Source organism: Heliangelus exortis, chromosome 8, assembly GCF_036169615.1.
Source record: "Heliangelus exortis chromosome 8, bHelExo1.hap1, whole genome shotgun sequence".
NCBI lineage: Eukaryota > Metazoa > Chordata > Aves > Apodiformes > Trochilidae > Heliangelus > Heliangelus exortis.
Genome location: NC_092429.1, coordinates 16,996,728 through 17,018,616, shown reverse-complemented (window position 1 = coordinate 17,018,616; position 21,889 = coordinate 16,996,728). Strand labels below are relative to the sequence as shown.

The 21,889-nt window shown below is 47.4% G+C and overlaps 1 protein-coding gene across 1 annotated transcript; it reads left to right on the top strand.

The window, feature by feature from the left end:
* The first annotated feature begins 2,876 nt into the window (after positions 1 to 2,876).
* On the top strand, positions 2,877 to 13,528 carry GFI1 (growth factor independent 1 transcriptional repressor). The gene is made up of 6 exons (XM_071750715.1): positions 2,877 to 3,011; positions 3,243 to 3,449; positions 8,020 to 8,435; positions 8,525 to 8,662; positions 9,997 to 10,162; positions 12,170 to 13,528. The coding sequence occupies exons 1-6, from the start codon at positions 2,897 to 2,899 to the stop codon at positions 12,346 to 12,348; spliced, it is 1,221 nt and encodes a 406-aa protein (XP_071606816.1). The 5' UTR covers positions 2,877 to 2,896; the 3' UTR covers positions 12,349 to 13,528.
* Positions 13,529 to 21,889: the final 8,361 nt, after the last annotated feature.

Genomic DNA, 21,889 nt, shown 5'->3' with positions numbered 1-21,889 from the left:
GGGGGAGACGGGGGGGAATCTCGCCTACCCCTTCCATATTTAACCATTACCTAAATCCCAAGGGAAATGAGCAAACCTCTAGGCTTGGGTCTCAGGGTATTTTCAGCGTCGTTGGGCGTATTTATCCCGAGAGAGTTTTCCACAACAAGTTATTTCTAGTCTAGGGGAGGTCTCCGCCGCCCAGGGCCCCTGCCTTAGACCCGATTATAACGGCACGCAGGGCTCAGGGGCATCGGGAGCCTCCCCATTCCCGGGCTGGGGTCCGGGATGCCGTGCGGAGCCGGCTGTGCAAGGAGGGCGCCGGATCCTCCATCCCCTGCCCTCTGTCTCTGCTCGCCTCGAGTCAATCTGTGTTTTGAATCTGTGACTTGTTCTCGTTGCGGAAGTTGAAGGGGATCCAAGAATAGTTCAGATAGATGCGTGTAGTTTCTAGAGCAGAACCCCGAGTGAAATGAAACGCCCGATTCCAGAATGACATTTTGATGTAACTACAGTGGGTCCTGTGAGGTGGAATACGGTAAGGCATTTTAATTTAAGAAAAAATGAGAGAGAGAGAGAGAGAGAGAGAGAGGAGGGGGAACAGTGCTGATTAGTGAGGCTTTGGCCTTTTTTTTAAAGCTTTTTTGTTGTTGTTGTCGCAGAAGCTCCTAACGCTCAGGAAGTGGAATCTGTGGTTTAGGGGGCCGAGCTCTGTCTGAAGGAGTTGAGAGAGACAGAAAAAAAAAAAAAAAAAGCAAAAAAAAAAGCCAACTCAAGCACCACTGCTCCTCAAAGGGAGGCTAAATTTAAAGTCACCCAAACTAGCAGGCTGCGGCGCAAACCCCGTCTGCTTCCTTCACCCCTCCAAATGGGTAAGAGCTCTTGTTTTTCTCGCCTCGCGTGGGCAGCTGCCGGTGGACGGGCCGTGGTGGCAGGGCCCCCGCACCTCACCTCACCTCTCCGCACCTCTCCCCCCCTCCTCTCCTCTCCTCTCCTCTCCTCTCCTCTCCTCTCCTCTCCTCTCCTCTCCTCTCCTCTCCTCTCCTCTCCTCTCCTCTCCTCTCCTCTCCTCTCCTCTCCTCTCCTCTCCTCTCCTCTCCTCACCTCTCCTTCCCGCCGCTCCCCCGCGCCGTTCTCGCTGCGCCTCAACCGCGGAAACGCGGGGAGACGCCGGCCTCGCGCCCCCACAGCGGCGGCCGTTGGCGGGCCCCGCGTGCCGCCAGGCGCCAGCAACGGCCGCGCGCGTGGCCCTGGGTCCAGCGGCGCGGGGGAGAGCGGGGGCGGCGGAGAGGCCCCCTTGGCCAGGTGGGCTGCGGGACTCGCCTTCCCACGGGCCCGGGCCCGGCCTGGCAGGCCCCGGCCTTGGGCGGTGGGCAGGGGGAGGCCGGCGGCGCCTCCGCGGCGTGGCTTTTGGAGGGAAAAGAGCTGCGCTGGGACGAAAACACGCGGCAGAGCCTACTCCGGCGCCCAGAGCCCCGTAACGGCTGCGGCTGTCTTTGCTTGTCGTGGAGGGTGACACGTTATCAGGCAGCTTTGATTTCTCTCCCCCCCTTCGCTGCCAGCCCCCGCTCAAGGATGAACCGAGGCGCAGGTGGGTCGGGGCAGTAACGCTCCCACCCGTCCTCAAAGCGCTGGGCTCGGGGGCGGCGCCTCCCCGGCGGCGTGGAGCGGCCCTGCCCCCGGCGGGCGCGGAGGGGCCGGTGCTTCACGGGGCAGCCCCCGCGAGTCTCGCCCCACGCCCCAGCCGACGGGCTGCGCTCCGGGATGGACAGGCGGAGTCTAGCCCCTTCCCTCCATTCTCCGTGTGCAAGCCAAGAAAGAAAAAACAAAACAAAAAGCAAGCAAACAAAAAACCAACACCCCGAAGTCCCCCAAAAGAACCAAACGGTTTAAACTCTCTTTTTGCAAAGTGTCAAGTGTAACGACACGAGGCAGCCCGACGCTGGACGGGTTAGAGTAAACCTGTCTCACCTTCCCCCGAGGAGCAGCCCCGGACCATCTCTGCTTAACGCGGTCCCTGTCCTCTTGGCCCACCGGACCCGGGAGTCCCGTCCCGTGTCCCACCCCCCAGCCCCTCGGGAGATTCCCCACCTCGTCTCTCCCCACCCCGCCTTTCTGTGCCCGCAGCTGTAAGGTGCCCCGGCACCAACAGCTGCGGTGTGTAGGAGAGATTCCGTTTTGTTCGTTTTCCCCTTATCGTGACTCGCGCTGGATGGGTGAATCAGTCCCTCAACAGCCGCTCAGGCGTCGGGTTTAGGCTATCGGGTTTGTAACGACTCTCCCACCCGTCCTGGCAGCAGCCCTGTGCTGTCCAGACTCCTGGGTGGCGGGGACTGATAAGCCGTTTCGGGGGTACGTTTTGTTGGTTCAGCTTCTGCGGGTGGCAGCCGGTGCGGGTGCAAACATGGAGGCGAACTGCGCCCACTCCGCCAAGCGCGGCCGCGCTCCCGCAGGGGGACGGAGGTGTACATGATCGCCTCCCAGCTCCCTCAGCCCCCGCTCGTTCGACGAACGGTTCTCGGCCGCTGCAATTGCCTCTTCCCCGCCGTCCGGCATCTGCCGTCGGGCCGGCATCCCTCCTCCGACGGGCCTCAGGAGCGTGGCCGGGGCGGCCCCAGCGGCACCGGGGACTGGGGGCGGGGGGCAGCGTTGGCTGGGGGCGGTGGGAGACTGAGTATCTTCATTCTGGGGAGGGGGGGCAGGCGAGCGGGGCCAGAGCCACCTGCGCGCCGCCACCTGGCGCACCGCCCCTCCCGGCGAGCGGCCCCTCCCGGCCGGCGCCCCCGGCCCTTACCGCCTCCCCGCAGGTCGCCTCCTCGCCGCCGCCCCGCGGGACACTCGAGGGTGACTCTCGCCGCCGCCGTGTCCGGCACTTGGAGAGGGAGTGTGGCCGCGCCGGTCGTGACAGTACCCCACCATGCCGAGGTCCTTCCTGGTAAAGAGTAAGAAAGCACACAGCTACCACCAGCCCCGCTCCGCTGACGAGGACTACAGCCTGCGGCTGGAGACCGTGCTAGCCCAGATCTGTGCAGGTAGGAATCCCTCGGCCGAAGCCTCGCTTGCGGCGGGCAGAGCCCACCCGGCTGCCAGCGGCACCAGCACCAGCCCGTAGGTGTGCAGCCCCCCGGCGCCGCAGCCCCCGCGGGGGGCCGGAGGGGCTGATGCGGGAGCAAACCTTGGTGGGAGCGGGGCCGCCGCGGGAGGTGTCTGGCTCCCACCGTGGATTCGCACTGAGGAGCCCCCTCGCCCTCTTTGCCCTGCAGATAGCAAGATCCCCGACGACACGGGTCTGTGCCGCACCGTCCTGCCAGATCCGGAGCCTTCCCAGGGACGTTTTTCCCCGGAGTCCCACCTTACCGAGCCTGCTGATGGCACCTCCGACTCAGCGCCCAGCTGCGAGGGCAGCGTCTGTGACAGAGTGTCCGAATTTGAGGATTTCTGGAGACCTCCCTCGCCCTCCGTCTCTCCAGGTAGGGCCGGGGAGAACAACGCTCGGTGAGGGTCCGACTGCATGTCTGTGTCGGTGCCGCGGGGCAGGGTCTCATGGCTAGAGAGTCGCTGTCGAAAATGAGTGGATTTTCCTTTTCCCATTCAATAGGAAAAGGTAAATCTGTCCTTTCCACTCGTTTTCGGGTTATCTCTCTCGGGTCGTTCTTCCAGCTCATCTCTCATTGCTAAGGGAGCAGCGGGGGACAGTCAGGCTGTAGGAAAGTTGTGATGCCATCGGGCGTTGATTTTTTTAGTTTCTGATTAATTGCTAGAGGCAGCCCAGTTATGTTTTAAAGGTCTCAGCATTTTCCTATTGGGGTCCTGCTATCCCGAGTTCAAATGTTTTTTAAGACAATAAAAAAATTCTACTATGCTATCTGTACATCCGTAACAAACAGTGCCGATCTTGTGTTTTGTACTACCTGCTACGCATTTTCTCTGACTCCTTTTCAGGTTATTTCTTGCATACAAAAAAGATCTCGCCCTCCTCCTCTCCCCCCCCCTTCTTGCTCTTTTTGGTTCTGTTTGGTTTTGTTTTTGCTGGTTTTGTTTTGTTATGTTTTTTGCTTTGCTAAAAACGCTTTCGTAAAAACCAGATGAAAATAATGACAGTCAGATTTAAACACCCCAAATCCAGGAAACTCACACTTATGGCTGCAGTGCCTGTCTCTAGCTCCCTCGTCCTGCCTTTGATGTGGTTGGAACAGTGGGAGATGCTGTCCCCAGCCTGGCGCAAATACTTATCTCATTTAAAAATACAATGGTGTCATTTTATAACAAAAATATGTATGTATAAAACACACTTATTATTGCCTCAGTATAAAAACTGGGAGATGGAAAAAAAAATTTCTGTCTTAACCAGAGGAAAAACTGTCTCAGCTTTACTGACAGCAGAAAACGAATACATAGTCCTATGTCCTCCCTGATTTTCCCTGCTTATCAACAGCTGATTGTAATGATGTGGGTTTGCATTTTTAAAGCATCCCCCTCTTTTAAGAGTCCCAAAGCCCTCTTAAAGGATGTTCAAAATGCTGCCCAGTATCATCGCAGTGAATCCGGGGACAGTTTCAGTTAGATCAAATGACAGGCTGGACTCAATACAGTTATGTAGCCATCTTTTGCTACTGTTTCTTTAGAAAGCGTAACAATGTGTGTAATTTTTGTTCTAACAAATTTGTCCAGCTCCTCTTTCCCCAAATAATTACGATTTCTGCACGGGAAACAGACCATTTTCATGCAGTGTCCAAAAAGCAGATAGAAAACGGAGCGGGTATTTATCAGGGCTGCTCTGCCTTCTCCTCCTCCCCACTCATTTCTTCCCCTGCTGTGGGATTCATTAGCTCCAAACCAACTAGCTACCCAGGGAAGGTATCTTTGCAAAATGAGGATGACAACCCTCGATCAAGATTTTTGGGGGTGGGGGAGGGCATTCCTGGGACCACCTGATTTTATTCATAGGAGGAACAGGAAGGGGCTCCGAGCACCGTAAGGAAAGAGCTTTATTAAATGAATCTCAGTGCACTGAGAGAAGTGCTGTTATGTTAACAAGGCAGTGGCACCAGGAATAGAAAGTCAGGATTCCTCTGACATCTCCCTCCTAACTTCTCCGCCTTCCAGATGCTTTGTGAGATTCAATGTGCAGCTGGAATTTGTGCCCAGATCACTTCTGCAAGATGCACTGGTCAGAGTCTGGATCTCTTTGATTGTGTTTGTCTGGGTGGGGCACAGTTTCTGTGCTTTGAAAGGCAGGGCAGGTGAGAAATTATGTTTCTAAATCATGGTCAGGGCAGGTGTAGTGAGCACTGAGTCCTATCACTCCCTTATCCCTTGAAGTGAATATGGGTGCAGGCTACACTTCCACAAGCAGTGCAAGCCAAATTTCAGGTTTGGTTTTGAGTGCTCTGCTGCCAATGCAGGCGGGCATGCAAAGACACAATACCTGTTATCACTCCATCAATTGTTGCTGACTCCATCAGTGCAAATAACTTTATTGTTTAACCTCACTTTCTATTTGTATCTGTAATCACATGCATTTGCATATACAGAAGGTACTTGATAGCTCAGTGAAGCAGCATATTAGTACATTAGTATATTCGTGTCTCCTGATGAACCTGTTGATGCTGCAGTTTTGGAGGGAGGCTTTTACTGGGTATAGTGGAGTTGTGCAGAGATTGTTGTGTTTTGTGGTCTGTGGAGCTCACTTTAATCTTTCTTTGCTGTGCATATCAATCTGTTCCTAACAATTTCAGGCTGAGTTTGCTTTGCCTTCAAAAAAGAGCATGGATGTTTCTTCTCTCAGAAGAAGGTCTATATAAAGGCAGCATAGAATTGCTAGGAAGAAGAGGGAGAGTCTGTCTCTCCCTCCCTTGTCGCCAGCTGGAGGCCTGGATGTCGTGGAATGGAGAAGAGGCAGACACAAGTACCCTACAGTGTGGCAGAGCAGGGTTTGTAGGTTGTCTTGACACTGGCTACAGGGCTTGGATGGCTTGACTTTGCCCCTGGGAAGTACAGAATGAGTGGCTCCAGTGCACTTGTGATTGAGAGGTCTCCAAAGCATATGAGGTGATAGAAGGAACATTGCATGCAAACTGATCTGTGGTGCTATGTTTACCATGTTCCATATTGCCAATTCCAAGGGCTCAAAAATCAGGTCAACCTTCCTTCTCCTCTCACTGACTGGGCTGGCTTAGAAATCAAGATTGTAAGTAATAGCTTATGGATATTCAGTTCTAATGTTGAAAATTTGAGGGTTTACATTTTCATGCTTTTTTTTATGGTCTGGGCTAGAAGTTGACTTAAAAAGAGAGAAAAAAAAATAAGAACAAGAAAACAAAAGGAAGGCAGAGGGTCTGATGAAATCATGCAGTTTCAAAACCTGGGGCTTTAAGATAGTTTTGAATCCTGTGATAAAATTGTGAGATACGGCAGCCCTGAAACTGGTTGCAGAGACACAAGATGGATGATGCGATGTTGACCACAACTTTGCAGTCAGTGCAGAACAGGAAAAATCATGCTCAGCACCATGTCAGCTAATTTGATTTCATTGCTTGGTTCAAATGTCCCAGTTGGTATGTCCGCATATGTTTCCAATGGAAAGACTGTTAATTTCAGTGGAAGAATTTATGACTGTTAATATCTATATAAAAGATAGGAAATAGTCAAGTCATTCAAAGTTCAATTTTTACCTCATTTTCTACACCCTTCTCTAACCCTCAGTGACCATCTGCTTGTCCAAATGGATAACCCAACACATCATGACTTCTCTCCCCAGCCCCCTGTCACTATCTTGGTTTGCTGAGGGCTGAGAAAGCCATGGGAGCTGTGAAGATGACAGAGTAAGAAATAGCAGGAGAACAATTGTGGGAGGGCAGGTTTTTTGGGTAAGGGGGGTTATTCTGGAATTCCTAGTTGTAAGGGATGCCAATGTTTCTATGAAGGCATTGGTACTTCAGCAGTTAATTGTTTCATCTTCTTGGTTCACTAAAGCATTTGTCCAGTGGAGCCATTAGAGTCTCACAGTGCTGGTGCCTGTTGTGATGAAGAGTAAAAGCAGAGCACCTCAGGCATTAATCAGCATCTCTGGCAGATGCAGATGGGGTCTGGTAGCTTATGTTCCCTGCTCAACTGTGCTTTTCTCTATGGTCCCTGAGCATTTGTGAGGTTAGACATTGATCTCAAGGGCTGTGTCCCTGCCATTGCATCAAACTCTGCTATGGGCCCCCTTACAGATTCACCTTGTAGTGCCCACTGACTTGGTCACATGTCGTTGCCAAAGGTGAGCCTGTCTGAGCCAAGTGAAGCCACCTAAACTTGTCCTGGTGGAAGATCGCTTTTTTAATGACTGCTCAGAAAAATGTTTTGTGTTTTCAATTTTTAGTGCTGCCTACTGTGGTGATTTTGCGAAGCTTAATGTTTTGGGTAAACTCAGTTTCATTTCAGATAAGGACTGAGTTTGTTTCTTTCTGAAAAAGTGAAGCATGACATTCAAGCATCTCAGAAGCTTTTTTAATTTCAGTTATGCTCTAGTATAGTAATGGACAGCTGTGGCATGAAGTTGAGAGACTAGATTTGTGAATTAAATTGTACAACAAGCAGGTCTTAGTTTTGTTAAACAGATAAATACTGTCACTCTTGCTCCTTCTGCCAAATCTGCAATGTCATATTTGCTATATGGATATATGCTATCTACATCAGAGCTTAAACATTTGAACTGTCAGCTTTGGTGCCCATCTTGGGACACAGTAGATATACTTTTCTGATGAGCTACGTATGAAACCAAAGGAAGTTGCAGACTGAATTGTTCAGTGCCTCAACAGTTAGATCAGCGTGTGTACACCTGGGCACACAGAGCTGGAGGTAGAAAAATTGGTGGCTGCTTTAAATAGTTTGGCTGGGACAACAGGTAAGTAAAATGTCCTCCCATTAGAAACAAAAGGGCAAACTTAATGTGTAGTACGGGGGCCTGGCTCTGGGCACAAGTCTCAGTGCTGAGACTGTGATAGTGGCTGGACTGTGAAGTGTACTAATCCCCATTCCCTTGTGTTTCTGCAGCCTCGGAGCGATCTGTGTGTCCATCCCTAGATGAAGCTCCCCCCTTCTCGGTGCCCTTCAAACCATACATGTGGAACAGTCTGGGTGGCTCTGAGCTGAGGCACCTTGTGCAAAGCTACAGGCCCTGCCCGACACTGGAGCGAACCTCTGCCCTGGGACTCTTCTGCGAGAGAGGCTCTGAGCCTGCCCTGTACAGGGCAGAGTGTAGCTCTTCCCTTGGACTTTACGGTGACTTTGGCTCTCCAGGCCCAGGGCTGTTTGAGCGGCCACCAGCAGCAGCACCTGGACTCTATGCTGAGTCACAGCCTGGGCTGCAGCAAGAGAAGGGGCCAGGTAGCATCAAAGTGGAGTCAGACCTCTTGTGCCGCCCATTACTCATCAGCACTGGCTCTTACAAGTGTGTCAAGTGCAGCAAGGTAGGGATCCCAGATCCCATATGATGGTCATGACTCTTTCCCAGCCCCTCTCTCTGTTAAGCCTGACCGCATGTGTTCTCTTCCCTCAGGTCTTCTCCACACCACATGGCCTTGAGGTACATGTGCGCCGCTCACACAGTGGCACGAGGCCCTTTGCCTGTGACATGTGTGGCAAGACCTTCGGCCATGCAGTCAGCCTGGAGCAGCACAAGGCCGTACACTCACAGGTGAGAGTGAGGCAGACTGCCAGGATGAAGGTCCAAGGGCCAGGGCCACCTGCTTGCTTCGGCCAGCACTAGGGAGGCCATGAAGGCAATCACCTGGCAGTATGTGGGCATTTAAACTGAGAAGAGGGAAAGACCTGTTAGGGCTATGGTGTGCAGTTGTGGGTGAAGAATATGGTGGCAGGCAGAGGAAAGGGTGTGCAGCTGGTAAGCAAAGGAGCAAATCGACAAATTAAAGAACACAGCTTTTGTTTCCATTCCCCAGATCTTATATGCACCTGTATTAAGCAGTGGGCATTTTTGACACTCTAGAAATAACAGATAATCAATAATAAATCTTCTCTCTCAGAGCTAGAAATCGTGATGCAGATGTGGACTTTTTTTAACAGCTAAAGCAACTCTCCATGCTTTTTTTTTTTTTTTTGATGCAGCTCTCCTCATTCTTTCCCCCTCCTCCAAAGAAGTGAGTCTTCTCTTGTTTGTAGTCATTGTGTCTGTTCAGGAAACATCTGAACGACCAGTCAGGTACAGAGCACAGACTTCACCAGTCTCGACACACTCTGAGTCACACACCAAAAGAATATGGTAGTTAATTTTGGTATGAGGACTTGTAACATTTTCCACCTGCTGGTACTGTGCCATATTTCCCCTTCATCCACCCACTTGACCTGGCAAATCTTCCTTCTTCAGATTGGCTTTTGGAGGATAGTCTTACAGGAATGTAATTTTTTCTGTTTTGTTTACAATTTCACGAGTGCACAGCAGCAGAGCACACAATGAGGGGAAATAGCTCATCACCCACTAAATAATAGTGAAAAGAGCAGCATACTGTGTCCATGGAAGGGACTACATTTCAGGGAGAGCATCTTAAACACCAAACAAATGTCACTGCATGAAAGAACAGCAGGAAGAAGAATGTGTGATGGAAATTAAGGGGTGGAAAGAAAAGATGATTTAGGGTGGAATGAAGAGGTGGAGATGAAATGTGTAAGGGAAACAGGAGAGTCAGCATGGTCTTAATGCATTTATTTTAGTATGTTGCAATACTAAGCCAAAAAGCTCTGTTCCCCACGTGCTCTAGGTATCTTTCACTTGAATTATAATGGAAATAGGACTAAGCAGTTAGTTGGTACCCTGCCATCAGAAGTCAGCCTGCCACAGAGATTTCCCAGGAGAGCCCATCAGACCGCAGCACCCACTTCCCAGTCCAGCTCTCTGGGGAAATGGAAGTGCTTGCTAAGGCAGAAGGGGCAACACTGCTGTGCTGCCGGGTCAGTTTTTTTGTTGGTGGGATTGCTGATATTGTGTAATATGTGTGTTTGGGCTTCTCTCTGCAGGAACGCAGCTTTGATTGTAAGATCTGTGGCAAGAGTTTTAAGAGATCATCTACTCTGTCCACCCACCTGCTCATCCACTCAGATACCCGTCCCTATCCCTGCCAGTATTGTGGGAAGCGGTTCCACCAGAAATCTGACATGAAGAAACACACCTTCATTCACACAGGTCAGCCCTGCATCTACTGGTGTACAGCCCCAGGTGTGGGAGCAGGTCTCTGAAGAGGTCTCATCTGGGACAGTACATGCACCTCCCTGTGCTTCTCGTTGCTCTGCTGTTATTCATAATATCTGAGCTCTACTTGTGCAAAGGAGGGTGATTTGAACGTGGTTTCATGAACAGCAGCTGCAAAATTACCCAAATCCTCTCAATCCAGTCAGTGTTCTCTTAATAGCATCTACCAATGTTTGTTCAAAGAGCTTTTGTATAAGGTGGTTTGTAGGGTATTAATGTAGCCTTGATTTACAGCTGAGGTCCCCGGAAAATGACAGGTAAATTTGATTGCAGTATTTCTTTTTCCAGGATCTACCAATTTACAATAGGGACAACAGGAGTCTCCTCCTTTAGATCAAACACTAAACTGGAGGGCCTAGGGTCTAACTCCTAGTTAGTTAACTCTTAGTCTAAATATTTGTTCAGTATTGTCTGCACTTCCATCCAGATTTCCTGAGAAATGGCAGCAGTCTGATACAGAATGAAAGGAGAGTTCTCAAGTTTCACTGTTACTAATAAACATGGAAAACCAGTACAGGTGAATCACTGAAGGAAATTGTTTTAAAAACATGATTCAAGAACCTGAGAAGGCAGGTTTACCAGAAATCTTTAGAAGAAAATCTTGCCTTTCAGATATGCACTGTTTGCATGAATAAGGGGGAAATGAATGATGTGTGAGGTACAGAAGCATCTGTAGACACAAAATAACAGCTGTACTGGCGAAATCAAATGCTGAGATGACCAAATCCTTCTTTCCTGTTCAGGACCAGCAAGTATCAAGGGTGAAGCAAAAAATGGCAAATAATGTAGTAAGATGGCATAATATATAGCACTGCTTGGTTGTGACTTTTCTAGATGGCAAGCAGTGAATAATAAATATTAATTATAAATATTTTCCACCAGATGTTTCCTTGATGAAAAGAAACTATTTAGGAAGTAACACAATAAGTATCTACTAACTTTTTCAGACGAGGCTTGATTAAGTATAATTTAATCCAAATTCTGAATCAGTCAGAATCATTATTTTGTTGTAAGACAACAAACTGCCTGGGCTTTTAAATTACCCATGTAAACCCAGGTCCTTAACTGAATCAGGGATCCTTTTCATATACAGCATACAAGTGTGAAATGAGCCTCCAGCAAATTTTGTATTATTTTATGTTTCTTAGAATCTGATCTTCAAACGTGCAAAGAATTTTTTTCTCCAGCTGAAGTCAGTGGGCTCTGCAGGTGCAAAGCTACTCTGAAAATCAGTCTTGGTTTTGTGGCTGGGTTCTCCTTTATCTGTTATTTGATAATAAACACTATGAAAATGTGCTGAGATCCTGCTCCCAGGGACGCCAGTGGAGTTTTCCCACTCACCCCACCATAGGACAAGCTCCAGAGGCTGCTTTTACATTATTTGCTTCAGGAGAACTTCAGGGCTTGCTTGTGTGACTGCCAGCATTTCAGTGTGGGGAATGAAGAGTAGAGCAGATCTCTGGGTGAACCCTGCCCTTCACTTAAGGGCCCTTATGCCTCCCTTGTGGGCAGGCGCCAGCTCCCTGGGTTTGGCTTAACAACCTACACCTCTCTATTCCACCAATAATCGATGCCAGACATTCAGCACAACATGGGGGTCTTCCCAGGATTTTCTCACATTTCTAGGACACAAAGGCAGTTTAAATCACACAGAGCCCATGCAGCCAAATGTATTCACAAGTTGTGGTTTCCTGGGAACACTGTGCTTCAGACTGCTCCCAGGACTACACCGGGCCAATGAAGGCGTAATCAAGTCCAGGTCTGCTCAGTTGTAGTGCAGGCTCAGCTAATGCTTTGGGGCTCTCAATTGCACGGGTTTTTTTAAGAATGACTTCCTTGGTAACCACATAGTAATCCTTTTGATTTGCTCTAGGGTCCAGTGCAGCGTGTTGCCTCTTTCACACCCTCCCTCTCTCTCTCCCTCCTGCCTTCTGCTTGCAGGTGAGAAGCCTCACAAGTGCCAGGTGTGTGGAAAAGCCTTTAGTCAGAGCTCCAACCTCATCACCCACAGTCGGAAGCACACAGGCTTCAAGCCCTTTGGCTGTGATCTCTGTGGCAAAGGCTTCCAACGGAAGGTGGATTTACGAAGACACCGGGAGACACAGCATGGCCTGAAATGAGTCCCAGCTGCAATACAGAAAACACCTACAACACTATAAGAACAGATTCCCTTGGCTTCCCCACTGGACCCGAGCCCTGTCCTGAGCACAGACCCTGGTATTGCCTTTATGACCAGGAGCTCAGAGAGGAAAGAAAAAGAGAAGGCCATGCATTGACAGCTCAACCTGAATGATTGTGAAAGCAGATATTAAAGGCTGGGGTTTCTCTCTTTCTTCCCCCTCCCTCTTTGTTCCTGAAATAACACTGGAAAATAAGCCTTTTAGATATGAAGCCTAATACTCCAAAGATGGATAAGCTACCAAATATCTGTAAGCTGGAAAATATTTCTCCCATGGCCAAGATGAACCCCCTGAAGGTTTCAGTAGCTTGAGTCACCTTGCAGGGAAACATGGGTGTAGCAGTGTTTACATGGTAAAGACAGCCATCAGCTCATAGTGTAGGGAGCAACTTGCCTTGGTTGCATTTCAATGTTGAATAGCTTCACTTTTTGTTTCCTGTCTGGAAAACCTGGAGGATCAGGATTAAACTGTGCAGCCTGACATCTTGCTGGGTTTTTTAAGCAAAGGTACTAACTTGGGCTTGATCCTACTCTCACTTGTTCTGGTGCAATAGGGAGCTTCATTAACAGTTACAGAGAGGTCCTTGTTATCTTCCCAGAGCTGTGTCTGTCTGTGCAAGGCCTGGATGTGTGTGTGTTTGAGGCACTTCTTGTTACATCCAGAAGGAAGCTTTTGAAAGACAAGTGGAAAAGCCAAAGCACAGAGTTATGCCTTATATCTAGTTAACCCATCCAACAAGTGATTTTGACTGAGGAGGGCAAGAGGACTGGGGAGGCACAAACTCTCTGTCCAGAACCATTTCTGGCTTCCACACTCCAGGCTTATTCTAATAACTGGAAAATAGCTACTCCATAGCATCATTTGTATATTTGTTTTTGTTTTTTTAATTTTTAAAGGGAAACTCAGCTGAGGTGGGCAGGAATCATTATAAACTTATGATTGACTGAATTTGCCTTAAATGACCCTGCATGTACCTCAGTTAAAAAAAAATGCTGTTTTTACTGTTGACAGGTTTGTAAATGTTCTTATTTAGATTTTATGGAGTGTCTTATGTTTATTGGTACATATTTATTGGAACAACGTTTTAAGTTAATAAAGTATTGAGGATGGTTCACAGTGATTTTTATTGATTGTGTAATTTCAGCATATGTGAATTGTCAGCTGTTACAACAATACAACAGTGATGGTCAGGGATAGGGCATTCAGGGTGGGTATGCAGGCACAGCAGAATTTGCACAAGGGCTCTGGTGATTAAAGACCACTACTGACCTATTTATTTGTAAATCTCCTCCTGATTTCTGTAAAACACTTCATGCTCTTGGAGACTGGGGTATACTGTGCTTAGGACTAGCACCATAAAAGGGCTTAGAGGGGAAACATCAGTTTTAAGTGTCTGCTTTGGAAACGCAGACTGCCAGAAGTCCCCACAAACCCCAGAAGAAACTTGAATGTCCTCCTGCTAGATTAAATGTCTCAGCCCAGGAGCTGGCAGGGACACCTGAGCAACAGGTGTGTCTTTTATACTTAAGCCTGTTGGGACTCACAGAATTGCCTTTTGCTGGCCTGCATGTCAGCAGGCCTTGCTCCATCTGGCAGTCACAACCCATGCAAAAGAGAAGCAGGAGAATGATGGAGGGGTCTGTTGTCCTTTTCTCAGCAGACCACAGCATGGTAGCTGGGGCATTTACACATGCACGTAACCTTCTGTGCCCACATGGATATATGCTCTTGTTTCCAGCTTTCTTTGTACTTTTATTCTGGATGAAATCAGTGAGCAGAGGCCATCTTTTCCCTGCTCCCCTGGCCCTGCCCATGGCACCACCCGGGTCCCTCTGTGTTTCTGCTTTCTGACACCCCTGAGAACTTCAGCCTCAGACCCTTCTTCCCACGGCTGCCCTCACAGGCTGTGGCTGAAGATTATCTCTGTGGGGGTAACCCACCATCTGCCACTTGGGTGGGGGTCAGCTCTTCCACACAGGGTTGCCCACACCAAGGTGCCACAGACACAGGGGTTTTATTAAACTGAAACACAATCACATCAGGCAGAGTGCAAGGCTGTGGTATAAGTGCCACAGGAGCTGCCAGGTGCTCTGAAGGCCACATTAGGCCCATTATGTTGGGTTAATTAATGCAGAAGATCAGTGTAGGAAACTTAAGTGGAAATGAGAATGTTCTGCTGATGCCCTGGGCCCTGCCCAGATCAGGGGAGATTCTGAGGAGCAGCTCAGCAGCTTGGTGCTGCCCCCAGGGTTGTGCTACACATTTTTTTTTTACAAGGAAGCTGCTGCTGTGGATGGAGTGAGTGCTGCCTGGGGGTACCCGGACAGGGTGTGTGTGCCCTGCCAGGCAGCCTCCCCTCCCCACAGGCAGGTCTTACTCCAGCAGGCCCTCAGCAGACCCAGGTACCAGCATTTACCTTTGAAACTGCAATAGCAATGTATTTTTGCCTCCTGGATTGTCTCATTTTCAAACAGGAGAACCAGTGGGGTTTGAGCTTAGTGTAGGCTCGCTGGCTGGGGTTGGGGAGCTGGAGGGCCTTGCACATGGACACAGCCTGGGTGATGGGTCTGTTCTTCAGGGAAAGAAGCTTGGACTGTGTTTTTGTTGGTTTAGGTGTGTCTCCCAGAGTGTCTTGCAGCTTACTGCAAGTTTACCTTAGGGCACTCAGGTGTTTCTCAGGTCTGAACCCCTTTGAAATGGTGGTAATGTGAGGGAAAAATGTTGGGTGTTCCCCACCTCACCAGCCTGGCTTGCACCAAGCACCAGGTCAGCTGCCTATTTGGGTGAAATGTGGCTATGTCTGGGAAAAAGTCACAGCTTTAGGGTGGGGAATTTGAAATTAAGAGGAGGAAAAGAAGATCTATCTGGTGAGAATCAGAACAGGCTACTGGGAGGCTGCAGTGCAAGTCTGAAGATTGGAAATATCTCAATGTTATTACTGTGTGCCATTAAAATTGCATTATGCATATCACATGACTCATTATTCATGAAGCAGGTTCCATACCTTTTGTTTGCTGGAGTAACAGTAGAAAGGGAAAGGAGAGACGCTGGAGCACACCTTTGTTTCTTTCTGTAAATTTTTAATGACACCTCTAGCTAACCAGTTGGTGAAGCTCAGTTCCTTCATGAGAGTGGAAAGGCAGAGCTATCTACAGGCCAACGAAGCCTTTCAGAAGCTAATTTGAGCTTGTGTTCATCCACACCAATGATGATTAAATTACCTATCAAGTGTGCAGAGCTATCAGGATTCAGGGCATTGAAAACCAAGGTGAATTTATCTGATTGATTTAAAAGACATGGGTGGAACAAATGAGTTGATAAAAGAAAAAAGTCTATTCCTTATAGATACTATAAAGGTAATAATTGGCAAGCCAATGAACTTGCTACTTTGCCTCTAAAAGTTGTTCTGTCTGCCCAGAAAACAAAGTTATCAGTTGGAATCAAAATGCTTTATCCAAATCAGTTAGCAGGCTGAATTAATTCATGAGGCAGAAACAATGCAACTTATTAGGTTCCATCCTTATGCCGAGCAGAGATGTTTAAAATTAAAATATGCAAACATCTTCTGTGCTTTCTGTACAGTCAGTTTCCAAAAGCTGATAGTAACACTCAGATTGGATATTGCAACACAAGGGAGAGAGCAGCTCTTCTGGGCCTTGCTCCTTCCTCAAGCAAAACTTTTGTTGCAGTTGATGGGGAGGGAGGAAGAGGTTTCTAGAACAAGCCCTGGGCAAAAGATTGTGAGAGTCAAGCAACTCTATTTGTGAGCTGTGGTGCTGTTGCACATTTGTAAAGGAGTGCTCCTCAAGTCTCCATTTTCTGTCTTTAAGAGAGAAAAAGCAAACAGGTCAGTTGTGTCAAATTAATCTCCAGCATAATGTCCATTCGCATCAGGAATGGATTTTATCTTTATTTATAATTTGGGTCTTTCTCTAAATTTAATAGTGAAATATGTCTTAGCATACAGCCCTTTGAGGGAATTCTGATTTAGAAAAAGCACTAAAATATGCATGTAAGTCAATGGAGTGCTTCACTATCAGGGACCTTATGAGATGCCTGCTTGGAGTTAAAGTTCCAGAGGTTTTATCTGCTGAATCCTAGACCTCATTTCACTGCTATATTCCCACCTGCAGTGAAGGTGGCTTTTGAGAATGCCAAGGGTAATTGTAATTCTTCTGGGTTTGGTAGTTGTTTTTTGTTTTGTTGGGGTTTTGTTTGTTGGTTTTTTTGGGTGTTGGGGTTTTTTTGTGTGTGGATTTTCTAATTTATTTTATTTTTATTGTCAATAGGACAGTAGTAATTTCCAGTATTTTTTTCCTCTGAGAAATAGAGTAATCTAAATAGATTTAAGACTTGTTAATGTCTGTAATGCATTGTAAGGCATGTGAACTGGTGGCATGTGTATCCAAAGCTGCAGAGGAGTCTGAATATGTATTCGGTATGGGTATTTTCTTGTGTCAGCCCAATTAGTCCAGGGTGGAAGGGGGGAGAAAAAGGAAAAACAATCCACAACACAGGTCTTAAAAAATTCCCTGAGTCTTTTCACACCAGTTTGTAATATACACAACATACAGATTATAAATAGAGTGCATAAATCTGGAAGAAAATGTTTCGTACATAATAAAGACACTTGCCACCTTTTTAGAATAATGTTGCTTAATGGATAAACCTGGATCATGTGATAAATCTCTCAAATAAGATGAAAGCAAAGCACTTTTGTGTGCTGGCTGGTTCCATATGTGCTTCTTCCCATCTGGATTTTTTTTTTCACTAGTGGCACTGTGACAAAAGAATGCTGAATAATTCAAGTCTAGAACTAAAATAATGTGGTAACTAATTACATTTTTCCCCTTCTTATAATACCATCCAGCCAATTTTCTGATGTGTGTGTGAACTCCCAGCCAACTGGGTGCTACTATGTGTGTTGTGCATCCATCCCAGGCCCCGCAGGCCCCGCTGGCCAAGGCAGCAGCAGCAGTCACTGTGGCAGTGCTGGACTCCTCTGCTCAAGCAGCCCAAAAGGCACCTCATCTACTGGCTCGTCCTGCCAGCTCCCTCCTTGGGGTACAGGACTGAGGTCAGCCAAGGGTGCTGGCAGGAGCAGAGCACAGCATGATGTTAAATGGTCACTATATTCTACTGATTTAGTCACTGTAATATAGCCAGCTGGCATTAGTGGGAAACTGTAATCCTCTGAGGCCATAGACAGTTCATTATCCTCTATTACTAACATTTTACAGTTTTCTGGTTTTTTTTTTTCCCCCTATGAATAATACATTCCCAAAACTCACTGACAGTCTCAATAGGCAAGTTCAAAGGGGAAAAAGAGGTATCAGTGCAACAGACAGGAAGCTGAACTCCTTAAGTGCAAAAGAGTACACTCATCTGACAAGAAAAGAGGCAAAACAGATGTTTCCATTGTTTTGTATAGGAAAGTTTAAGTACTGCAGTGAAGAGCCACAACAGATTAATTGTATTTCATTAAGTAATTAGCCAGAAGTTATTAGATATTTACTTGGTCTAAACTGTCTTGCAGCTGCTTCTACTGATTAATTTACACTGATTTAAGTGAAGGGATCTTGCATTTTCTGTTAAACCTGCTAAATCCCCAACTTCACAGACTCTCATCACTGACTCTGCTATTGCTTCTTGCCTCTTTGAAACACAACAACCTGTACGGGTAAAGAGGAAGGCAGCAAGACTCGTTCTTAAAAAGGGAATTGGTGAAAAGTGGAGTTCATCCTCTTTACACAACTGTTCCATCTCCTTGAGCCTCTGCAGGAGTGGTGGTTGTGGCTGCAGACATCCCTTATATTGCAAACTGTGCAGCTGGGTAGCTTGAACCAGCTGGACCAGGATGCTTTTGCTTGCACTGAGTAATATCAGGCATGAGTCAGGGCACCAGCTCCTTCAGCTCTGAGAGCAAAGAGCTTGGGCCTTCCTGTCTTCTTGTGCTGCAAGGCCCTGAGCTCTGCTGTGCACTCTGTGTATCTGCTGTCAGTCAGTTTTGGAATTATTTGTGTTTTCAGTAGCTTAAATTAACAGTAGTGGCTATTGAGAAGAGTCCCCTTCCTGTGTGATATTTCCACCACATCTGAGGTGGTTTTGCTTATGAGCTTTGCTGCCCTGGAGCTGGGTAACCTTGCTCTTTCCCTGTCTGCTATCAAGTGGGGCTTGGCTCTGGTGAGACTTGCTGCCATTGCTTCCTACAGGGGTTTGGCAATCTCTGGACTGATTTCTGTGGCCAGCTGAGGTGGGGAGGCTGTTTGCCACCTCTCCCTTCATTCCAGGCAAGGGGGGAAATGTTCCAGCAGGCACTTCCGTCCCTGTTTCCCCAGCCCATGTTGCATCACAGATCCTTGCAGGGATGGAAAAGAGTAGTCACATTTATGGGAAGAAGGGGTTTTATGCAAGTGCTCTGTCCTCTCTTACTTTTCTAAATCATAAATTCTAAATACCTCCACCTGAAACCTTTCATGCTGCTCACCATAGGAATCCAGCCAGATGTGGGGCCATAGGGAGGAGCACGTGCCTGCTTAAGTGTGAAGTGCCTCAAATTGCTAGGCACTAAATAATTTCAAAGGGGGAGATGTTTGACTGTTACTTCTCTCTTTTGAGACTGCTGTGGTCTGGTTTTAACTGTGACTCTTTCCACTTGCCATTTGGATGTCCGTTTTGTTCCTCTGCATGTTCAGTTGCTGAAATCTCGTGTTTAAGCAATTTTTTGTGGGCCTCTGCATGCTGGAGAAGAATGTCACAGACTTTATACTGGTGCTCTGGCAAGGTTTAGGACCTCTGTTAGCTGCTGTTTTAGTGGATGGAGAGCCAAGGAGCTCTCTGCAAAACGCAAGCATAAGGAGACATGGTTCTCAACCCAGAAAGTGTATTTGTTTGTAAGGATCCCATACAGGGAGGAGTAATACAAAAGGACAACTGCATTGGCAGGATTTGGTTCTGCTGCCTTTCATTTAAATTGGGGGAAATACTATGATTCACAGCATGACAAGACATAGAGCATGTGTTACAGCCAGGGTGGCTGTTGTTGCTGACAGTGAGAATTGTCCAGATAAATGTTATTGCCCTGTCTGATCCCTCTCAGTGAGCTGTGTGCTGGCATCTCAGTTGATAATCAGTGGAGCTCCCTGAGAGCACAAGTACTGGCAGGTGGATCAAATCTCTGATCATGGTACCACTTCCTTTTGATCACAGTGGCCTGGCAGTGCTGGAGGTGGTAGGGTGGGCTTTGTTTTGTTGGGGGAATAAAAATGTAAAAATCTCCAATAACAAAATTCCTGTGCACTTTATTTTCCTAAATGCTCTAGAAGCCAACAAATACCAGGCCTCTCTTCCTACCAAAAAAGCTGGTTATCTTTCTCCTACCAGGGCTACAGGTGTTGCTGTGCCTGTTCTCTGCTGTTCCTGTGCCTTTTCCCTGATCCCTTAGGCTGTGAGAGATGGGGTCACATCTATGTAAGAACTGGTGGCAGATGCCCTTGCTAAGAGTTGGCTCCTGCATGTGGGTTCCCAGCCAGCTGGTGTGTGGGAGGGACAGACCAGTGACCACACAGCCCTGCTCCTGGGCTGTCATGCACCTGGCCTGTGTCTTTAGTGATGTGTTTCTTATTATTTCAGCCCCTTTACTTCAAAGGGGCACTCTTATGCATATTATGAATAAAGGGTGGTGACTGAAATGAGGTATATAGACTTGAGGAGCTGAAGTATCCCTTTAGCCCAGCCTCCAGTATCCAGGGGACACTGTATAAGGTCTGATCACATGGACACAGCAGCTACCTCAGCCATGCTTCCAGGAGGCTTCATGTTCTTTACAGCATAACAAAGTATTTGTCAACTTAAAAAAGTGTGAAATTAGCCTAACTCCTTGTCCAGCAATAAAACATATTTTCAAAGACTTTTTATTGTTTGCTTTGTAGAAAGCCATCTCTGTGGGGCTGAGAAGCTGACAAGGGCTGTACATAATTCCTTGAAGACTACAATTGACCTCTGGAGGACAAAAACAAATTAAAATGCCTCTGTGTAAAGACTGGTCAGTACTGAGGAACAGGGGACTACGCAAGATATCATCAGTATGAGAAAGCCATGTTTAACTCCTCCCATCCACAGCAAAGGAGACCTGCTAGGGACTCCCCGTGTGTTTGCAGTCCTATAAACTCGAAATAGAGATTTCAAATAGGGTAATTGCACATCTTGTTAACGGTGGTGTTCAGCTGAGTGTTGTAAGAGTGGTTAACAAAGAGGTGAAGGAAACTCCACCACAATACTTGAGAGAAAATTCATGTACAGCAAGTGCCTCTGGCACATCCAGGCTCTAGGAAGCTGTAGCCAGAAAAGGCAGGCTCAGGATTTGTGAGGTAGTGCTAGAGTGATTTGATTCCTCCACAGGAATGCCTGAAGCACCTTGAAAGGGAAATATGACCTGATTATGACTTGGGAGAGTCATAGCATATGTGTGTTTCAATCCTGTGGAAGAAAAACCTGGGCTGAACTCACTTGGCCACGCAGAGCTGTGTGCTGAACTATCGATAACTAGCTGGGGAGTGGGGTGTGGAAGGCATTGCTAGTAGGTATGATGGCTCAGAAACCATCAGGTATGAGGCATATGGACTGACACATATCTAAAGGATTTTCTTGGCAGGAGGAAATCTCAAAATGGCTTTTTTGGATTTAGATTTTAGTGCTTTGATCTTCTGCATGCTTCTGTGATACTGTGGCCTGAGCTATACAACCTTGCAACGAGTACAGAAGTGTGTCTTCCTAGGGGCTTCTCTAAAATAACCTTAGTTTCTGAACCCATGGTGTATTGCTCTGAAGTGTCGGCTTCTGGTAGTGAGCTTGTGGCACAGAGGAGTATTTTCAGGGAAACAGGGTCAAAGTTTCAATCACTTTTCTAGTGCTGGTTTAAGTGATCATTGTGCTGAAACCAATATGTAATCCTTCTTTGGGATGGTGTGATGATCTTGCAGCTCCCAAGTGTTTTGGTACTGTTTTGATGCAAGCTTAGTGTCTTGAGTAAAGTTTTCAGCATTTCCTGCAGTGATTTCCACAGCAAGCCTGTAAATAAGCTGTCTGGAGTGTTTGGCTTGCTGTTGTGGTGGTCCATCATGACCAGGAAAGCCCCAACACCCCTAAATTTCCAGAGGGGTTGGGAGGCAGTCCATGGGAGGTAGGTGCACATGCAGATCTATGTGTGGCTTGCACATTTTTGTTGCTCTGGACATTATCTGTTGACTGTTCAGAGGGCACGAGAACCCCAGGTGTCAGGTGTTATTATCTGATGAAAAGATTCACTTGCGGAAAAAAAAATTGGCAAAATGTTACTCTTGTACTTCTCCAGTGCCATCTGGGATGTGTTGCAGTGATTATTTTAAGAGAGGTGATCAAAGAGCATTGCTATAAATTTACAGTTCAGCAGCTCTAAACAATTCTTTTCCATACAAACTCATGCCTGTAGAGTTTGGCCTGA

What these genes read in the sequence shown, in the direction of transcription:
- GFI1 (XM_071750715.1), top strand. Translation starts at nt 2,897, where the DNA reads ATGCCGAGGTCCTTCCTGGTAAAGAGTAAGAAAGCACACAGCTACCAC. An exon ending in GCTAGCCCAGATCTGTGCAG is followed by an intron (nt 3,012 to 3,242) that starts GTAGGAATCCCT and finishes TTTGCCCTGCAG; the next exon opens with ATAGCAAGATCCCCGACGAC. An exon ending in ACAAGGCCGTACACTCACAG is followed by an intron (nt 8,663 to 9,996) that starts GTGAGAGTGAGG and finishes TTCTCTCTGCAG; the next exon opens with GAACGCAGCTTTGATTGTAA.